This window comes from Urocampus carinirostris, chromosome 3, assembly GCF_059441175.1.
Source record: "Urocampus carinirostris isolate Australia breed hairy pipefish chromosome 3, RoL_Ucar_1.0, whole genome shotgun sequence".
In the NCBI taxonomy this organism is placed as follows: Eukaryota; Metazoa; Chordata; class Actinopteri; order Syngnathiformes; family Syngnathidae; genus Urocampus; species Urocampus carinirostris.
The window spans coordinates 39938548-39952624 of NC_142351.1; the positions used below are offsets into that span (position 1 = coordinate 39938548).

The window sequence follows — 14077 nt, forward strand, 5'->3', positions numbered from 1 at the left end:
ACTATTTTGACTACTATCCAGTCAACTATTGCCTAGAGGGGGGCAGGCAAATATGTCATGCGTGGTCTTTTGCGTTGTTTACCCCTAAAATGAACATCTGTGCGGCTTATTTCGCGGGAATTCCCACATTACAGGGCGATTGTTGTCCTCTTAAACGAGGGATTACAGTATTTTATTATACAAATAGCATTCTTGAGGTGAAATTCTTCTTCCAGTGAATATGTCCCAGCAAGCGTCGTTATCGTTTTATTTTCTAGACACTTTCAATCCACAGTGTTCAAAATATACTGCCGGGAACACAGTGGAATTTTATTTTGGAATATTGCATTACCACTGGTGGTCGAAGTGCATTGTTAACACAAAATAGTAGTCATGCATTACTGCCAGTTGCACCTTTCTTGAGCGTTCCAAAAGAGGCGACAAATGTTTTTTGCAAATTTGTCAACTGCCGCAAGAACATATAAAAATAAATGGAATATGAATAAGTAGTCATGACAAACAATATGTAACAAGGAATCCCAATCAAGGTTAAATATATAAAACTCCTAAGAATATGTTCTACATTGAGAAAACCTAGCTAGCTGCTGCGGTCCATATGGAAATCCATTGAGACGTCTTTACCAGCAGACGGAAAGTGTGTTTGAAGAGACAGAGCACACTTCCCCTCACATTCCTCTCTTAATTAATCAACACAGCCTAGGCTATAACCCAATTAGCAGCCTGTGATTGAACTCTTTCCATCTGCACTTCCTAATACATTGAGTGACTATGAATGAGCAAACAGAACAACGATCTGTGTCAAGCTGTGTTTGTCTGTCTGCATTTTTTAACACGATAAGGACATTTTGGACAATTGTGTGGTTCTTTTCTGATGCAAATTTAGGATTGTGAATAGTGTTATAAAAGGTCAATTCCTACCAACCGTTTTTCAAGGTATACAATTTCAATTTACCGGGAGTCAGCAGTAGCTAGGGTCTTGTTGAAGTTGCGCTACTTTGTGTTTTCCACAGGAAACGTTCTGATAAAAGCCCCTGTTTTGTAAATATATATATATATATATATATATATATATATATATATATATATATATATATATATATATATATATATATATATATATATATATATATATATAACACGGCAGCGCAGTTGTTAGCGCGTGTGCGGTGCAGTTCTGAGGTCATACCAACCTTCCTGTGCGGGGTTTGCATGTTCTCCCCGTGCTTGTGTGGGTTTCCTCTGGGCACACCGGTTTCCTCCCACATTCCAAAAACATGAATGTCAGGTGAATTGGCCGGTCCAAATTGTCCCTAGGTGTGAATGGGCGAGCAAATTGTCCGTCCCTGTGTGCCCTGCGACTGTCTGGCGACCAGTTCAGGGTGTCCCCTGCCCAGTGCCCCGAAGATGGCTGTGATGGGCTCCAGCACTAGGATAAACGGTGCAAATAATGGATGAATGGATGGATATATATATATATATATATATATATATATATATATATATATATACAGAAGAAGGTATTTTGACAGCAAGTATTGTAACAACACTAGAGAAAAAAATGAAAACTAAAGCTATATATAATAGTAGACATATACAATTTATATTACTTGGATTCACTTGTGGGCAGCACGGCAGCGCAGTGGTTAGTGCATATGCGGCACAGTTCTGAGGTTATGGGATCAACCCTTCCTGTGTAGAGTTTGTATGTTTTCCCTGTGCTTGTGTGGGTTTTGTTCAGGTTCTCCAGTTTCCCCACATTCCAAAAACATGCATGTCAGGTTAATTGGCCGGTCCAAAATTGTCCCTGGGTGTTGAGCGAGAGAGTTGTCTCTCTCTGTGTGCCCTGCGACTTGCTGGCAACCAGTTCAGGGTGTCCCCTGCCCACTGCCCGAAGATAGCTGGGATGGTTTCCAGCACCCCCACGACCCTACTGAGAATAAGCGGTGCAGATAATGGATGGATGGATGGATTCACTTGTGTGAATTAACTCCTACTGTGTCTGCCTTTTACTTTGTGTTTTCCCAGAAACCACCCCCTTTTGGTTTCTCTGTAGCTTTCTCTCTGTCTCTCTCTGTCTCTCACTTTCCACTCTATTCCTTTCCCTCTGTCTCTCCCTATTTCTCCCTGCCTGTCCCTCTCAATCATTCATTCTCTCTCCGTCTCTGTGTCTTTCTCTCTCTCTCACTACGTGTTCGTATCAGTCTTTCTCTTTCTGATTTGCTAAGTCCCATGCTTTTGAAGGGATCAGTCAGCCAAGTATACCGACTTTTAAATACCATGTTTAAGGCACACTGCAACAAAACTTATCTTACTCTTATTTTTTATCCTGGTAGCATTTTCAAGTATACCAGCCTACCAACCTAAATAGCAGGGAGGTAGCATCCTTGTCAAACTGGTGCACATGCAATAACATTAGGTTTCTTATTAGAGCGGGGGCCCTAAGCTATTGTCTTCCGGTCTTGAGACCCCTGTATTAGTTGGTTGCACTATCCACCCCTCTCGCCTCTCAAAAAATGTATTCCACGTTGTTTCGGCCTTGTCCAATTATCCCTATTGCAGCCCTTATCTCAGGAGTAGCATCAGGCAACAAGTAGCAGTGGCTCAGCACTTCACACTTCAACTGTTTGCTTCTCAAGCTAGGGTCAAAGGGATTGTAGCAGTGGGCACGCTCTGAAAGCTAAGGATAAGGGAGGAGGAGAGCGAGAGTGGACACCTTCCAAAAGGGAAGTCTCTCAGTCAGGAAACGATTGGCTAAAAACCCCTCACCCATATACCCTTCTCCCCCCTCAGCCAGACTCCTCCATCCCTCAGTGCCAAGGGGTGGTGGTGGGGGGGTCTGTTGGAGGGCTGCGTGGAGACCGAAGCAGCCTCCGAACTGCAGCCTGTTTGATATGCAGCTCAGTTGAAGGCAAGAAGCCAGCCAGCACACAACAGTGAAGTGCAGACGAGCACATGCTCACACAGGTTACACTCTTGTTTGTGCAATCGCAGTCGCACTGTGCACGAGGGGCAGCACACACCTGAAAGGTGCATCAGTTTAAAAGATTGAAGAAGGAAAAGTGAAACACGTGCTGCTTACAGAATGCATAAATAATACAACAAGTCATCTGACACACACACACACACACACACACTGGGGGGCTGGGCTGTAATGCTTTTAACACGATGCCGGCGACTTACTAGAAATGCCAGCTTTAAATGTCAGCGTGGCTTGAAACTAACTGGTGTCATTTTTGTTCAGATTTTTTTTTTCTTTTTCCACGCTGTTGACTTTTGATTACTACATAAGTTATTCTATGCCAGGGTTTCCAAACTTTTCAGAAAGCGGGACAGATTTTGCGAGATCGAAATGTGTGAGAGCAGACTATTCAGCCTAGCATTTTTCAGTGTCTTAAATAAATTCATCCTCCGTGAAAGGTTTGCAGTGTCTGGCGATCAGCGTTGCAACCTCCTAGCTCGCCTTAGTAGCATTTTCATTTGGTTCTCGTGAAAAAGTGCTGGTGTGTGGTCAAAACAGCTTCCAGTTGCTTCACCTTTTCACAGGGTTTGTTTTTGGTTAGTTTGTTGTATTCAGCATATTTTGTCAGGCGGTGTCTCTTGATAATATATTCTTTAAAAACAGCCGCAGTCTCTTGGAAAATCAGGCAGACGTAGTTGTTTCGAATTTTGCTAAAAGTAATACTCCAGCTTCCACCTGTGGAATCTGCGGCCCTCACAGTTAATTGTCCTTTTTTTACAGGTGCAATGTCAGAAATGGGGGGTGTTCAAAATTCTCAAGAAAAAACAAGCGGTCAACATTACTGGTGGACCATATGTTATTAATATTATAGCAGTAAAAATTGTATCACGGGCGGTAACTGGCTACTGGGCCGGACATTGGACATGCTGATATATGCCATGGAAACAAATGGCATCGATGAAAAGTGAATGCCTCTTAGGTTTTGATAATAGTTTAATTCAGATCTCCCAAATAATTACAGAAGTGATGCGATATGCAGAGCTTTATTTTTTCCTGGAACCTGCATGTTTAAAGAAGCTGTGCATTGGAATGTTCGTTAAATACTTTATTTTAAAATAAATAAGTCCTGGAATAAAAATCTACCATATTTTCACGACTATAAGGCACACCTAGAAGCCTTTATTTTTTTCAATAGCTGACCATGTGCCTTTTAATACAGTGTGCCTTATACATGGATCAATATTGTGTTGCAAGGTCTCGCAACTAAGGCAAGCAGCCCCCGACTAGATTTTCCTCCGTTGACGAAATAGTCTGTTGTGTATGCTGGGATATATATACTGGTGTTTTATTTCCTAACCAATGTGTGAATCATCGTTTGAATCGGTCATTATTGGCTAAAGTTATTCAGAGGTAAAGGAGGCTGGTCCGTTTCAACATTTACAGGCTTGCATAGGCTAAAGCGAGGCAAAACAAAGTCTGCAACTGGCTGAAAAAGATATGAATCACACGTTTGGTTGCTCTACGGCCTGGAGAAAACATTTTTTACTACTGTAGTCTGTATTTGTAAACAGGAATTATGGGGCTATTATTATTGAACAAAATGGCTGCAAGATGACTTTGGAGAGCTTAATATTTTCCCAGTGTCTTCTGATCTTGTTTCTCTGATGAGTCAATTTTTGAAGTCAATTCAATTCAAAGTGTTTATTGTCATATGCACAGTAAAGAACCACGTTTCCCTGCACAATGAAATTCTTACTTTGCTGTCCACACAGTCGCCAGCTAAAAAGAAAATAGAAACTAAGAAATGGTTGGCATTTCTTGGAGTTCAACCTTCTTAATGATATGTGTAATGACGCATTTCAGTGATTGGTGACACCGTACAGACACAGTGTTGGTACGTGTCTGAGACAAGTTTTTGCTTCTTCACTAGCCGTCAGAATGTTGAGGGGTTAATAAGTTTGACTGAACTATCTGACTGTTTAGTTGGCCTTCCCACTGTGGCGCCTTATAGTCCAGTGTATGTATGAAAAATATAGGACTTTTGTCCTATATTTGACTATTTTTGGGGGGGGTGCCTTATAACCCAGTGTGCCTTATAGTCGTGAAAATGCAGTAATACAAATGGATCAAATGATGATTGGAAAGCTTGTTGTTATTGTAGTGTATAGCCAGCTTAATAAAGTAGACCCCCAGGATACGTCATCCCTGCCTTAAGATGTTTTGACTTCACGGTGTGAAAAAATATGTTATTTAGCCCCTCTTTAAGGCATTTTTACTAGTATGTAACATTAAAAAGAAATTATTTTCCCCATCCAAAAACTTCAACCTTCTCTAAGATGCCAGTGTACTATTCGTCGACGTCATATAAGATGTTGGTTTGAAATTGCTTTGTGTCATCGCATTATTTAAATGCTGATATGCTATTGGCTCAACTATCTCCAACAGTGCCTTTTGCTTCATTCATTTTAGAAATTTCTCATCAGCTACACCGGGGCAGCACGGCGGCGCAGTGGTTAGCGCTTGTGCTGCACAGTTCATGTCATGGGAACCTGTCATGGGTTCAAATCCAGCTCCAGACTTCCTGTGCGGAGTTTGTATGTTCTCCCCGTGCTTGCGTGGGTTTCCTCCGGGCACCCCGGTTTCCTCCCACATTCCAAAAACATGCATTTCAGGTGAATTGGCCGGTCCAAATTGTCCGTCGGTGTGAATGAGCGAATGAGTTATCTGTCCCTGTGTGCCCTGCGATTGGCTGGCAACCAGTTCAGGGTGTACCCTGCCCACTGCCCGGAGATGGCTGGTATGGGCTCCAGCCCCCCGCGACCCTAATGAGGATAAGCGGTACGGCTAATGAGAGATGAGATGAGATGAGATTTTAGAAATTTCTTTGAGTTGGCGATACCCCACTGAACTTTTTGTATTGAATTTTTTCACAATGGGTCCCAAAGTTTGCAGTATTACTAATGGAGATAGCATAAACATGATGACCATTGAAACAAAGCTTGCGTTTTTTGAGAAATACAAGGTAGGCAAGCGAATTGCTATGCTCGCTAAGTAACATTGCTATTACAATCAAACGATCAGGACTTAAAAATTTAGGAGACAATTAAGGCAAGGACATCTTTTAAGATAAAATAATCTGTTTTATTCTTCAAGGACAGCATTTAAATGCCATTGCTTTTACGTCGATCAAAGTAATCATATCTTGTCTTGTTGAAAGCAGTGATTTACAAGCAATTAATATATATCCTCATAAAAGTAAACAGGATCATTTTCTTCTGATTTGCATGAATTCTTCAATTTTGCGCCTTAATTTACACATAACTTATAATGCGCAAATAGTTGCCGTTAATAGTTTCTCCATAGATGTGAATGGATTTGGATTGAGTAAGCGAGTTTCACCATGTCCCACGTGATATAATTCTGGATGTTAATGAGAACCTAAAACATATCTATAATTGCTTTGCTTTAGGCTACTTTAGAAACAATAGTTGTTCTTACATACAGCGATAATTCGATTGGAAATGGACTATTGTCAGTATTCTGACCAAGATGTGTAAACTCGAAGAGAAATCCGATCAAGGTCTTTGTCCTACCACGAGTATTCCGATTGCAATGGTAGGGTTAGTCTTTCGATTTTTTTGATCACTTGTGCATGAATACCCATTGACGTAATCCGATTGTGCACACCTGCAAGATATTTCTATACCTCAAAGCATTGTGGGATCTGTCGTAAAGGGACGAATGATACGCGCAAACTCCGGCTCCCAAGCTTAAGAGAAGCCTAATGTGTATTAGTTGATTTCTCCTGAGATTTTTACCTTCTGCATGGCAAAAATAGTGGATGCCAAAGTTGTATCCATCTATACATAGTGGAAGCCTTTGACCGTGGGGCTTAATAAGCACTGTTATTTGTTAAATTAGGTGAAAAATCATCAGGGGTTGTTGTTTGTTATTAGACATGTAAACGGTGTGTTCAGACTGGTCCAAAATCCCAAACTCTGGCCCAGATCGTATAATATTCCTTCTTTATGTATGTGTAGTCAGCGATGATCAGAAATTCTGCAGTGCCAGAACTGAACCTACCCTCCTAAAAGAAGACAATACCATCTACAGTACAGATTTTTTTTTATCTTTAAAAGGTCACGCCATAGATTAATGAATGTGTTTGCTGACTTGAACCTCTTTGCCTGATAAATAAGAAGTTGCAAATGCAATTATGGAAATGTAAAAGGGAGCCTAACACACCTCAACGCACAAAAACTAACTCGGCGAGTTGTGATGGATGAACACTGTCATTTAAGTTAAAAGCAGAACGTTCCACACTCAATTTACTCTCCAATCTGCATACACTTACTTGCTTGTTTTTGATTTTGTCTGCCTCACATACTTTTATTCAAAACTGTGTACAGTAATCTTACTTCTTTGTGGGGTTTATGTGATTGCTGAAGTCTGTGAGGTAGAAAGCTTTATTATTGTCCCCCCAAAATGTTTTTATACAAATAACAAAACCTGCATAAAGGCCCAAGTACTTCATCACTGTCACAATAATAAAAAAAAAATATCCTTTTCTGTCACATTTAAGAAGTATTTTCCATGTACATTCTGTCGCCTCTTAAGAAATGACCCCCCAAAAATTGTTCATTTCCCTTGAGAAAACCCTAAAATCAGGTCATTCCATTACAGAGCCCCAAGATTGGGTGGTGAACAATGCAAAAAAAGTTAATCGTATGAAAAAAATGGACCTACATTTTTTTTCACCGCTTTACTTCCCTCCGTATTTAATAACGACCAAGTGTCATTTTGATGTTGTTATGCTTTTGCTTCTCCCTTTAGCATTGCAAGACCTTGGACTAGTAGCGGATAAATGCAATATCCTATTGCCAACTCGCAAAGTCGTTATGAAGCACAGCAAAGGCATTGTGGGAGCTATTTCAGCCAATAGCATGTCTGTATTTTAATGATACTGTGGCATAAACAGATAGCAGATAAGGATTTGGTATTATGTTGCGCAATAGTAGCCAATCATTTTAAAAACAAACCTTTTACACACAGAGACAATGCAACGTTTTAATTTAAAACTTTTCTAAGAAGACAAAATATTTGTTATTCTACAGTGGGGAAGATGCCATAAAGGGGCCAAAAACATACTATTCCACTCTGTAAAGTAAAAATAATGCTATCATTTTTGCACTAGGATATACTATACTACTGGACTGTAATGTTCACAAAGGTCATGAGAGAAAAAAAAAACGAACGCTATATATTTATAATATAATCACAATCATATACGTGTTTAAACCATGACACAGCTACATTCTAAGAAAAATAGACTGAAGCCACAACTGTACATTTCATTTTATGCAGGCCAAAAAGGAAAGTCTCCCGACAAAAGTGACAACTGCTGGTCCCTGCCTGCAACAGTATGGGATTGGGGATAATAGATCGCAGTCGCGTATAGTTCATTTGTGAGGAAATATAGTAACAGCAGCGGGCCCAACAAAAATGCACTCTGCCAGTCCAGGAACTAGGCAATAGTGTTACTGGAGTTAATGGATCACAGCCACAAGTGTGCATTTCATTTAGTCAGGCCGAAATGGCTCACAGCAATATGGGATTGGGAATAAAGGATCACAGTCCACAAACAAGCATTTCATTTTAGGTGGGCTAGAACGGCAGCCCTCCTGAAAAAAGAGCTGTCCAACACTCGCAGCAAGATGCGATCTGGCATAATGGATTATGGTCTAATGAGTTGTTTTTTTTTTAGTGTGGACAGATTGGCAGAAAAATGCGCTCTGCTCCCTCGTGCTCACACCAATATGGAATTGGGGATAAAGGACCGTGGATGCAGTTTTTGTCAACGTATCGGCAAAAAAAAGCTGCCAGGACTGACAAAAACCGGCCTCCGAGTAGGAATTGCATAATATATTTCTATCTACCTGTGATGCACTGAGGCAGTAAAATACAAAACGCAAAGTAGCAAAGGATGATGGGCATTTTGGTCAATATGTACCTTGTCGCCGTCCACAAAAGTGCGCCCGTCATTGGCTCGTCTCCATGAAATGTCCGGCAAAGGTTCGCCGTCAGCGATGCAAGAGATCATGGTGGCGCTTCCCTCTACCGCCTTTACGTTCTTCAGTTGCGTGATGTGGGGCTGGACTGCAGGCCAGGAAGGATCCGTCAGGGAGGAGGGAAAAAAAGGGAGAGAAGATGAGAGCGCAGTCAGAGAGAGGAGATGAAGGCGCCGCCGCCAGGTTTAAAAACACACGGTTGATTGAGGAGCTGATGATTTATAAATCACAGGTTTCTGTCGAGTAGAGGAGGAAACCCTCTGGCCCGCTTTCAACAGATTCACAGATAAAATATCCATCCTGCCTCTGCTGCGATGCATTTGCCGCTTTCGCAGACATTAAACACATAAGATTTCTTTTGGAAGGTTGGTTGTCCCAGATCACTTTAACACAATCATCAGCCTGGGTAAACAAGCTCAAAGGAAGCTTGAAGAGCTTTGAGTAAAATGATAGATAATATTCATTCTCCATTTTTTTAACGCTGTCAGTTCATGCATTCTTGACACGTCGGGTAGGGAAGCAGCAAGCTTGATTTGATGTACTGTTTTAGCTTGTTGGGAGACCACTCACAGGAGTGTGGTATAAACATACGTTGTTTAATGGGTACGAAGAATAATGACCATAAATAATTACTGGTGTATTTGATTTATGTAATAATAAAAGTATCAAGAGGTAGAGAGATCTTGTTGCACATTTGTACGTAGGTAGGTTGGTAGGTATGTTGGTGATTTTTATATAGTGGGCAGGGGACACCCTGAACTGGTTGCCAGCCAATCGCAGGGCACATGGGGACAGACAACTCATTCGCTCATTCACACCTAGGGACCGGCCAATTCACCTGAAATGCATGTTTTTGGAATGTGGGAGGAAACCGGAGTGCCCGGAGGAAACCCACGCAAGCACGGGGAGAACATACAAACTCCGCACAGAAAGTCTGGAGCTGGATTTGAACCCACGACAGGTTCCCATGACATGAACTGTGCGGCACAAGCGCTAACCACTGCGCCGCCGTGCTGCCCATATATATATATATATATATATATATATATATATATATATATATATATATCATCAAAGCAAATGAGCCGTTTAAAAGCAAGCTCTCTTTGATGAATTGAACAGGGAAAAAAAGCCGCTTGTCTAATAAAAAAAGACTGACTTAACCTTTGCTCGACAAGAATTACCACCAACAATGACGTAATCTTGAAGCGACGAGATCTCATTAGCTAAGGGGCCGGTCACACAGACATTTGCGGCTGAATCACAGCCAGAAATTTCTGCCTTCGAGGCGGACGCTATTGGGCGCATTGAGATCGCCATTAAGACGAGATACAGCGGTGCATAACACGAGGTCGGAAATTCGCGCGCGGGTGGCAGCGCGAAACTGATTGCTCAATTCGGGCACACAGCCTTTCACGAGCTTATTGAGGCTGAACCACGGCCAAAAGTTTCTGGCCGTGAAGCAGATGCTGTTGGGCGCTGTTGGACGTTTTGAGACCGCCATATAGACGAGATAGAGCAGTGCTTTACTCGCGGTCGGAAATTTTCGCGTGGTTGGCCGCGCTCAAAACTTTTGAGCTGCTCAAAAGTTTGAGCACGTGTTAAACCGCGTGCCGCACACGTGGTCAACACGAGGAAATGACGCGGAAATGACGCGGAACGACGTGTTCTGGCCGCGGCCAGGGCGTGCTTACACATGGGTAGGACAGGAAATTTCAGCGGGTAATCGTGGGTGGAGCATGGTAATAGCATGTTCTGCGCCTGTATCGCGGTGTTATTACGTGAAATTAGCGTGTTACGCGTGTGACAGTCAAACGCCTTTCTCCGCGTATAAACAGCGCGAATGCCGAGCACACGTCAGTTGTGCTCGTGACGTCAAGGGGGTGAACATGGATCACCGTCAGCATAGTTTCTCTTCATTTCGAATAAATCTTTTGGTGCATTCTCAATGGTCGCAGCAAGGCTTTATTGCAAGGACCTTAGCTTGGCCTTTTGGCTGAGAGTAAGAGTCCCGGCTCCTAAGCTTTGTAGCTTATTATGAACTGATCGATAATGGATAATGAATAAAGAAGATAGAACAATAACCCTTAACAACCCCCCCACCCCCCTGTCAGCGTAGTGACCTCGTCTCAATCCATTTTTATTCCTTGACATTTCTTTTCAAGATAATATGATAAAAATGATGCCATAGCGTGAAATCTTGATCTCCACGGGACTGTGTCTTGTGCGGTTATGATCTTTACAGCCCGGTGCCGAGACATGCATCCCCTCGCTAACACATCCACTTTTACCTCGTTTTATCTCACTTATAGGGAATGTAATGGCGAACATATAACCCAAACCACTTCGTCTTGCATTTGTTGGAAATGTAATACAACTTATACCATTCCGTCTTTATTTTTGTTGTGAACGTAATCGAACGGTAAATCCTCCCCCCCTCGCGTGAACGCTTCATGCGCATTCTGCTGCGCTTCCAACGAAAGCGATCTTATTCTATATAAAACGCTTATTAAAACTATAAAGCGAGCTAATTATAACAATTGGGAGATCCTAGTCTATATAACGCGTTTATTTAAACAATAAAGTGAGATCGTATTCTACAAAATGCGTTTGTTAACGTGGATGAAAAAGTCACGCGAGGGGGTGGGGCGGTGTGGGTGTTGCGTAGGAGTCGGATTTGGGCACAACACCGGCTCGGGAGCTTTTATACCCGTGGTCCACACGAGAAAATGACGCAGAAATGACGCGATGAGGAAGCGGAACAGTCGCCGGCATCTGTTTTGCGGGCATACCACCGATGAACAGCGGGTTGGCCAATTTTGCGCATTTTCCATCCCGGGCAACCACGGGCAAAAAAAAAACGCAAAATTTGAGCCGTGATTCAGCCGCAAACGGCTGTGTGACCGGCCCCTAAGATCGGCGTGCAGAAAAATAAAAATTCCAACAGCAAAACCAAAATAACGGTAAGGCTTGTAATGCGTTAAATCTTTGTTAAAGAGTAACTAAATGATAATGACAACTTAAAGGGAAACCGAACTAATCATTTCTCGTTGAATATGTGAATAGCAAAAGGGTAATAACTTTAAGACCTGTAGTTTTGCTCCTAATAAAGCAAGGAGAAAAAAAGCAATGAAGATGACTGGAAACCGTCCATAATTTTAGTGTCCATCTTCTCGTTCGTAAATGGACAAATTCAAAAAAGGCCTAATACATAAAAAGATTATTTCCTTAAATGTTCTCGTGTTCAATAATAAATTACTCTCAATAAAATAATGCAGGTCATTTGAACCATTTCAAATAATCACAATTTTGAAAGAAATATGAAAATGATGACAAATTAATACAGAAAAGAAAATTCGAGACTAGAAATCATTAATAACGTAGCTAAAGCTATTTCAGTCACTGAATGAAATGTTTCTTTTAAACAGAAAAGAAAAAAGAAACAAGTATTAATAGTCCGACCAGATCATGTTGATTTGTATAGCCTTAATCACAAGGGATCTCGAAGGGCTGCATAGAACGAAGACTAATGCGTAGAAACAAAGATTGTCGCGCAGAATAAAAGATAATGAAAATAAAATAAATACGACTCAACAAGATAATTCATAAGTGACAAGTATGCATTGCTCTATATTGAATCAATAACAAAAGATTGAGTATGATTACAGAGAGAGGAAAATACAATTAGAAAGTTTTGACATTAAGTTCGATTTGGCATTTTTTGAGATTTTTTTTTTTTTAGATCTTTTGAGATTTTCGATGTTTAGATAGTGTGAGGGTTTGGAATTTTGACAAGTTTAGCCCAAAGGACTGGATCTTCTGGGAGGACAATTGATTCCACACTGAATTTTTTAGAATGAGTGTTACAATTGACAAATGATAAACAAATGTGTAACAAATACTGACCTATGGTTTGGTTAAAAGGAAACGGTGTCTATGGAAGAGCATTTTTAGAAGACAATGAGAAACAAATTGATCAATCTTGAAGAGGGTCATATGAAATGAAAATAACGGATTAGTTGATTTCGAGACATATCAGGCTAATTTAAAAATAATTGTATGGGAAATAAATGGATAGAAATTGATTAAACTAAGATAATGTCTACTAGTACTTAAGTTTAGAGAAAAATTTAAGACATTGAATAATCCGGCTAATTTACTAAAAATCCCAGTACGTAAGCACAATAAAATTAATGAGACTCTTAAGTGCCAGTGAATTCCACAAAAGACTTTCTTTTCTTTTTGAAAGTCAATGCACTTTCCAAAGGACATATCAATCTGTCAAAAAGAGGTCATGGACAAAAATTATTTGCTGAAAGGGGGAAAAACAGTTGAGAACAAAGACATCAGTCATCCATTATCTGCGCCGCTTATCAACAGCGAGGCCAAGGGAGTGATGGAGCACATCCCAGCTGCGCTCATCAACGAGATCACGGGGGTGATGGAGCACACTCCAGAGAGCTAACAGGAGATTCCTGCACTCGTTGTCAGTGGAACTGACAAAAAAGACAATAAAGTCATTTTGTGTTTGACATGGACACATTTTGAAAATATTTTTGATGGGACAAAAGCAACATTCAAATGGTGAATGTAATGTGGAATACGCAAATCAAAGACCGAAACACAACAACATTCAAGAATACGTCTGCTTGAAGTTATAGAGAGTCTTGTTAATACAAAGTATAAATGTACGCGAGAAAGATTGATAAATTCATCATGCAAATTTATAAATACTGTCTTATTGCACTCGTATTCATAGATAGTGAACTTAGGTTTTAACTCAGGGGGGAAGTTTTGAGACATTCTGTAAAAAAAAAAGTTAAAACCTTTTTTGGTCCGCAATTGATGAAAAATTGTCTTCTGAATAAGCTCTCCATATAACTGTTTTTTGAGATTCAAATTACGAAATTTGGACGGATAGAAAAATATTACACAAGATAAATGTTGTAATATAACAAAATTACAATGTTTGTCAAATTGATTAACATTAATCAATTAGAAAAACCATTCATCATTTGATTATCGCCCACATTGAGAACATTTTTGGATG

The 14077-nt window shown here is 40.7% G+C and overlaps 1 protein-coding gene across 4 annotated transcripts in view; it reads right to left on the reverse strand.

Annotated features, from left to right (window-relative positions):
• ncam2a (neural cell adhesion molecule 2a) overlaps positions 1-14077 on the reverse strand; it is a 343057-nt gene that overhangs the window by 43466 nt on the left and 285514 nt on the right. For all 4 annotated transcript variants that reach the window (XM_088331814.1, XM_088331815.1, XM_088331813.1 and 1 more), the window contains exon 8: positions 8970-9115. In XM_088331814.1, the coding sequence (XP_088187940.1) occupies positions 8970-9115 (146 nt within the window). The remainder of the gene's footprint in view (positions 1-8969; positions 9116-14077) is intronic.